We start from the raw sequence: 7992 nt of genomic DNA on the forward strand, positions 1-7992 counted from the left end.
ATTACTTACAAATAGACATATATAAGATTTCACTGTACTGTGTATATAGTTTAAGGAAGTTCTCCAAGAAATAAAGTCAAAAACTGTGAGTTTGTCCAAGTGATCACAGATGGGAAATGTTTTAAAATTTGGTTAGATTCTGGCATTTTTCCAAAATTGGGGTGGAGGGAAATAAAAAAACGGCTTTCAAAAGTATTTGCGATGTTAGGGTTGTTATGTATTAGACTTTACTTCTTTGTTGTTTTAAAAGCCGGCAATGTCAAATCCCATTTGAAGACCTCGTGGTGTTTCATGCAACTAGAGTTCACAAATTATGAGTTGACAATGTCATCTCTTGATTCTATAGAGAGACTGTCTGGAGTTGAGGATTTGTGGAAAAGTGTAAGTCTGTCCTATACCACGTCATGCAAGAACCTAAAGGTCACTCAGCATCTAGGATATACAAAACTACGCCTTTGAGGATAGCTAAAACTATCTCTCCCCCCCCCCCCGGCCCGTTTTAATTTAATCTACATTCGGTTTTGCACTATTCATATTGCATTGTATTATTTATATTAAATTATGTAAATATTTATTCAGACAGAATATAAGAAATTTCCAGCATATGTTAAGACATAATAAACATCAAATACTAAAAAATAATTTTGAAAGCAACACAATTAACAGGTAAGTAGGGCATCTCCTAAAACAACATCCACGATAAAAATACAATAAACATTTCACATTTCAGGACAACATAATTAACAACTCATCAAAATATCTTCTAAAACATCACAAATGAAACATCACAAATGAAAGTCATCTATAAAAAAATAAAATAAAGATTCCACATTTTGAAACAACGTAATTAGCAACCAATTGAATGAAAAATAAAACCACTCTTCCCAACCCAACATATGTGCAATCCATCATAAAGTTAAGCAAGGCAATCCAATTAAATTCCCAGCCCCCTATACAACCACAAACGCAACTTAATGTAACTACATCTAAAAGTGCATTCCACTCAGTTCCTCTCAAGCATACTCTTACATAAGATACTCAGACTTCACTCTTCTAACACAGCCTCCGATCCGCTCTGCAACTACCCCCATAATTCAGTCTCATATCCTCAACCAACGACCCACTCACATGCCTACAACACGAGACCCATACTGACATAGAAAGCAAGCAGCAATACACAAATAAAAAACATATTGTATAGGATTATAATATTTATATTATATTTCCTTCTTTATAAAATGTTTATAGTCAGCCAGCTCCCGTGAAACATCATGGTGGTGTACAATAATGTATGCAACTGGCACGACGGCTGTTAACCAGAAGGCTGGTGGTTTGAGCCCACCCAGGGATAGCTGTGGACAGGATTCCTGCATTGCAGGGGGTTGGACTAGATGACCCTCGGGGTCCCTGCAATTCTATGATTCTATGGAAGCACCATAAAAACAATATAAAATAATCATTAAGAAAACTGGCTAATCAATAAAGTTTAAATAGCTGCATAGGCCTGCTAGCATCAAAAGGTCTTCAGGAGACACCTGAAAGTCAGCATATATCTCTGCTGAAAGCGTATTCCAATGCTTGGGTCCAGTGATACAAAATGGCCCAACTACTTGTTCAAGCCAATCAGGTCTCTATGATACCATGTGGGACCAGCCACAGTGCAGAGAGCCATGTTCTCTTCCATTCCACCCACCTGTTTTTATGCTTTTTCCAGTCAACAGTCAGTCAGCAGTCCATGCTAAGCACACTCAGGACATACAGTGGTACCTCGGGTTACATACACTTCAGGTTACAGACTCTGCTAACCCAGAAATAGTGCTTCAGGTTAAGAACTTTGCTTCAGGATGAGAACAGAAATTGTGCTCTGGCGGCGCGGCAGCAGCAGGAGGCCCCATTAGCTAAAGTGGTGCTTCAGGTTAAGAACAGTTGCAGGTTAAGTACGGACCTCCAGAACGAATTAAGTACTTAACCCGAGGTACCACTGTATTGGGCTGCTTTGACTCCTCCCTCAACACACACACACAGAGAGGGAGAGGGAGAGAGAGAGAGAGAGAGAGAGAGAGAGAGAGAGAGAGAGAGAGAGAAAGGGGGGGGGTCTTCTAAAAATTGCTTCTACTTCTACAAACATTAGGGTCCCCCTAAGCCTGCTGATAGGGACGCGGGTGGCGCTGTGGGTTAAAGCCTCAGCGCCTAGGGCTTGCCGATCGAAAGGTCGGCGGTTCGAATCCCCGCGGCGGGGTGCACTCCTGTTGTTCGGTCCCAGCGCCTGCCAACCTAGCAGTTCGAAAGCACCCCCGGGTGCAAGTAGATAAATAGGGACCGCTTACTAGCGGGAAGGTAAACAGCATTTCCGTGTGCGGCTCTGGCTCGCCAGAGCAGCGATGTCACGCTGGCCACGTGACCCGGAAGTGTCTCCGGACAGCGCTGGCCCCCGGCCTCTTGAGTGAGATGGGCGCACAACCCTAGAGTCTGTCAAGACTGGCCCGTACGGGCAGGGGTACCTTTAAGCCTGCTGATACCTCCCTCTTGTATGAGAATGGTGCTGTTTTGACTATGTAAGGGCCAGAACTTGGACAAATTAGATAGCTCTTTGTTTATATGATGGAATGGAGTGGAAATCTTTATTAGCGTGGATAATTGTTGGTTTGTTTAGTCCCTGCCTTTCACCCTAAGATCCCAGGCCGGTTTACAACATTAAAACACAAAATAAAAAACAGTTTGAAGCAAGTATATATTTGATTTATTATAGATAGCAAGATATATTTGATATCTACTCAGTTGTTCTTGGTTTTCCCCAGGTCACATTCCGGACAAGAATTTATCATTGTAATATTAACAGTCAAGGAGTGATTTGCTTGGATATTTTAAAAGACAACTGGAGTCCAGCATTAACCATATCTAAAGTCCTTCTTTCCATCTGCTCACTTCTCACAGACTGCAACCCTGGTAAGACTTCTGCGCTGAACTGTATATAGCTGGATGGTGATATAACAGATTTACATCTTCAGTTATCTATGAAAAGCTACTACAGTGATTTAGATTAGCAAATGCTTAACCAAAAGTACCTGTGTTGCAGGTAATGAATGCAATTTAGGCTGAGTGCATTCATAGAGTTGAGCCTTTGCCTAGCCCTGCTACTGTGTTTTTAACAAAAATCTGGCATGCAGAAATTGAGCATGCTGGGGAAAACATTTCCTGCTTAATTGTTACATTTCAGGCTTCTGTTAAAGTGTAGGGAGGCGGGGAGTGGCATCCCTATTCATTCAGTGTCAGCTGTCAAAAATATTAATAGATGGAGTAGTTTGTCTGTTTTGCTATCAATACTGAAATCTATTTAAGTCAGTAACATATTTTTATTTGCAGTAATAAGAACTTCATACGTTTTGATGGTAAAGATAGCAGCTATTGATTTTTCTATCTAGTGTTGAGGGAAAATCACTGACAAATCAATTGAATTGCTTTTTGCACTGAAAAGATTTTCTGCTGATTCAGCCACCCTGGTTTTTCTCTTAATTTAATACCATGGCTCAAACATGGTTTGGCACCAGGGAACAAGCTCAGGCGTCGCACACTCTCCTCAATTTCTTCCTCTCTTTGTGCATCCTACTTAAATAGTTAATTTCTGATTTGCAGCAAAACATAGTTTAATGATGCATTGATGTTCAGCAGCATACCAGAATCAACCCTGGTTTACAATCCTGGTTTAGCAGGGTGAGCACAAACCATAGTTTATTGTTTTGGGATACAAAGTCAAGTTATGGTTTGCTGCAAATGAGAAAGTTACTAACTAAACAGAGCTCATGCAGGGAGGAGTGAGCATCCAAGCCAGGGGTTCCATAATAATAATAATAATAATAATAATAATAATAATAATAATAATAATAATTTTTATTTATACCCCGCCCTCCCCAGCCAAGGCCGGGCTCAGGGTGGCTAACAAGCAATAATAAAACAAGTTGAATGAATACAACTTAAGATTAAAAAACAACATTAAAATATTGAAACAGTAAAATATTAAAATGTTAAAAATGCAGCCTCCATGTAATGTGAAATAAGTTTCTCAATCCTTAATTTACGTTTAAACTGCTCATAGGAAGTGATGGAATTAATACTCTACGGCTGGTGTGAGCTTGGTTTATCCGACCACTTAATGCCAAGTTCATACGAAATGCTTTCTTCGAATTTTTCCTTTCTTGCCTGGATCATTTCTTTGTTTATAACAATTGCGCATTCATGGGATGGTGTTTCCTCTTTAAAACCAAAACAGATTCATACAGGGACTTTTAAGGGAGAACTCACGTTGGCATGATGGAATTTATTTATTTATTTATTTTTTTAAAAAATTCCTGGCAGTGCTGTTTTCTGGCTTTAGGCCCATTTCTTTTAGACCCAGTATAGGTCTGGTGCAATTTTAACAAATTGTCAGATTTGTCATGCTTTGTAATCTGATTTTGAACACGGAGAAGCAAATTGACTACCTTTTTTCTTTCAGTGGGGGAATTGCTTTGAGAATACCCCAGGCACATCTCAGAGAAACACACACACAGAGAGAGAGAGTGTTCTCTGTTCTCTGTCAGCTGGAAGCAATTTTCAGTGCCCTCTGTCTTCCCTTCATCTTAGCCTGCCCCAGCCCACTTTAAAGGCAGAAACCTGGCGGGGGCCCTGCAATGATAAGCAACCTTCTGCTCTTTGTTCACTACTCATCTAATGGGCAGAAGCAGATCAGGTCAAATGGAAAGGCAGCAGCGAGTGCTTCCACAAAAATATAAATACAAAACATGCAGGTTTTCCCTTGCAGGGGGGGGGGGGGGCGGACGACATGTATCCGTTACCCAGTAGGCTTGGATTTATGCAAATCTTCATTAGAACAACAAATAGTAATAAGAATGGCAGCTAATTAACCTCCAGCCATAGCAGTGATTAAACTGAGTTTGACGCACAGCTGCAGCTTCATTGGCAAGCACCGCTGTTCTTCTCAAGCAAGCCGTGCCGAGGAAATGAAAAAGAGGTATTTGCTCCTGAAACTTCTGACGTTCTTGCGGTAATCTGCAAAAGATGTAGAGGAGAAGATCTTCCCTCTCTGGCTTTACATCGCCAGCCTTTTATTTCTGATCACTCAAGGCAGGCACGTGCTCGTCCCTTTTAAACAAGCGTCGTGAGATTTGACTTGTAAACTGTGTCAGCACCACCAGGGAGCAAATTGTAGTTGCGGTACCTAACTGCTTTCTGATTCTTGCTAACAACTCAGTGGATTTATTGCTGTGTGTTGGTTTATTCATTTATTTTATTAGCTTTATATACAGCCCTTCATCATAAGATATCAGGGCGGTTCACAGAATAAAATACAGGATAAAAACAAGGAAAGAAGTAAAACAAATCAGCTGAACAATAATTCCCCCCCCCCTTCCTACCTTGGCGGAAGAAATAAATGAAGTAGTTGTGATAGAGGAATAAGAAATTATAAAATGATAGCATCTGCATTATTATTATTACTATTATTAATTATTGTTATTAATAATGCTGTTGTTGTTAATTTGAAAAAAGTGACGCCATGAGAATGAGATAGCTTGTCTCCGGTCCCATTTACAGTTTTGCATGGGAGTGAATGGTGCATTCATGAGGATTGCTGGTATTTCAGCCTTCAAATTTTGCTATGGCAAAAAGGGTAAGGGAGCCTTGGGGTGGGGGGAAAACACTGGGTTTGCATTAGGACAGGAAGAGTGGAAGTTTTGCTCCTAAACCCACCAAACTGCATCTCGCCATTTGCTAGTAAAGAGGCGAGGCACTGATGTCTCCATGAAACCACGAGTCACTCCTGCATCCAAATGAAGGCTGTCTCATTTATCTGCCCATCAGAAATGCAAGTAGGGTTGGGTCATATCAGATATATATTATTTATTGTAGACAGTGTACCATAAGTTTGCATAGCACTTTGCAAAGTAACGTAGAAGATGATTAGTTCCTGCTCCAGAGACCTTTGTTGCAAACTGCATGTAACATGGAGTACTGTGATTAGAACACCCTTCAGAATCAGGGGGGTCAGTTTGGTTTCTGTCTGTGGCACAGATGATAGGGCACAGTCCTTCTCAGTCAGTGTTATTCCTTTATTCTAACATTCAGATCTGGCATCATGGGTGCTGTTGCTTTTGCATTGTGGCCAGAGTGAACAATTCACTTAGAGCATGGCAATTGGTTGACTGGTTTTCTCCCTTTGCAGCTGACCCCCTGGTTGGAAGTATTGCTACTCAGTATATGACAAACAGAGCAGAGCATGACAGAATGGCCAGACAATGGACCAAGAGATACGCTACATAGGAATCTGCTGTGGAACATGCTGGACCTGTGCAAGCACATTCACCAAGTGCATCAATAGCCCTCCCCTTCTTATTTTTATTACGTTTGGAAGCATTTTGTGACAAAGTTGATTGCCCTTCCCCCCTTTATTTTTATTCTTTTATTTTATTTTATTTTCCGTTCAACTTGAAAACTGTATCTTTAAAATATAGATTGGGAATTTGGGGTTACAGTGCAAGGAATGTTGGAGCTGTAATAGTATAGAGCTTTGTCACAAAGCTTTGTATTAATGTATTTTTTTTTCTTTGTTGTGTCTTTGGGGGGGAAAACAAGCAAACAAAACTCAGAACTATATATTGTTTCTACTTAAATGTAGTGTTTAGGGTTATTTTTTTGTACGGAAGTCTTTAATGGTGGGTGCATGTTACTGGGAACCGGTTTTGTATTAAAAAAAAAAGCATAAAACTTAAGAATCACTGTGCATTACTAAGACTGTGTTTTAACACCAGCCTGCTCTTTTCCCAAACACTAGGCTGCTGGGTAGAACCAGATGATACGTATTTTGATTTACTTAAAAGAAAAGTGCTTGTAAATTTCTTAGGGACCTGCCACTCTTGACTGTGGATCAGTTGATGTACACTTGTATTATTAAAGCACTCAATAAAAAAAACAAAACACTGTGGCTGATAACATGCACTTCTTGTAATGCTCTTTGTGCAGTGGACCCAGGTCAGCTCCGCATGTTTCTGAACTTGCATAAAACTAAATAATCTACAGTTGCTTTTAGTTCCGAGTTGTTCTTTTCCCCCTAAGGGCCAGCTCCAGTATGCTATTTGTGGATCAATTGCCATGGGAAAAGGGTAGCACAGCGATACTGTTAACACATCCAATTTTAATGTCCTTTGTTAAAGATCATCATCTCCAGGATGACATTGGCAGGGTTAAAATCCGAGGTGTCTCCACTGCCCTACAATACCCAGTTCACAAGAAGCAATTCCAATAGCTATGTAAAAGGCAATCGCTGTTGACATACTCCCTGATTTTATCTGGGATGGCGTCTACTTGATTAGCACTTGCAAACATCTCTCGATCTGCAATGGGATGCGTAAATTATGTTGTAATAAAATTTGTTCATACTGTTCCACTTTTCACAACAAAGCAAATCTCTTGTCATACAGTATGTGTCACAACATTATCAAGGTTTACAACACATGGCAGCTTACACTGGATCTTAAAAAAAAGGATCAATCGTTTTTTGTAGGTAGCAATATCTTAACACTATATAGGTTATATCATTCACCTTATATCAAACAAAATATGCTCATGTCGAAGAGCATACTGTAATTTGTTGTGTCATTTTATGCTTATCAGTTATATAGAATCAGCAGCTCTCCTAAAACACAGCTCTTTAGCTTGGCACTGTTTCACCTTGTCTCTAGGCTCATCTAAGGTGTGTGTGTGTGTGTGTGTATGTGTGTGTATATATATATATATATATATATATATATATATATATATATATATACACACACACACACACACACACACACACACACACAGGTCACTTGCAAATGATCCGCGTTTAACATGCACTTTCAACTTTACGCAGTTCACAGCAAGCCAGTTTAAAAGCTCATTTTGCACAAGGTTTTCCCAGTAGAAATAACTTTTGGGGGAAGACTCAGTCAGTGCAGTGCT

General features: G+C 40.0%; 1 protein-coding gene across 2 annotated transcripts in view; it reads left to right on the forward strand.

Moving 5' to 3' along the window:
- Window positions 1-6984, forward strand: part of LOC114607241 (ubiquitin-conjugating enzyme E2 E2) — a 119657-nt gene extending 112673 nt beyond the window's left edge. For both annotated transcript variants that reach the window (XM_028750249.2, XM_028750248.2), the window contains 2 exons: window positions 2799-2946; window positions 6218-6984. In XM_028750249.2, the coding sequence (XP_028606082.1) occupies window positions 2799-2946; window positions 6218-6315 (246 nt within the window). In that variant the 3' untranslated portion in view covers window positions 6316-6984. The remainder of the gene's footprint in view (window positions 1-2798; window positions 2947-6217) is intronic.
- The last annotated feature ends 1008 nt before the right edge of the window (window positions 6985-7992 follow it).

Source organism: Podarcis muralis, chromosome 12, assembly GCF_964188315.1.
Source record: "Podarcis muralis chromosome 12, rPodMur119.hap1.1, whole genome shotgun sequence".
Classification (NCBI taxonomy): domain Eukaryota; kingdom Metazoa; phylum Chordata; class Lepidosauria; order Squamata; family Lacertidae; genus Podarcis; species Podarcis muralis.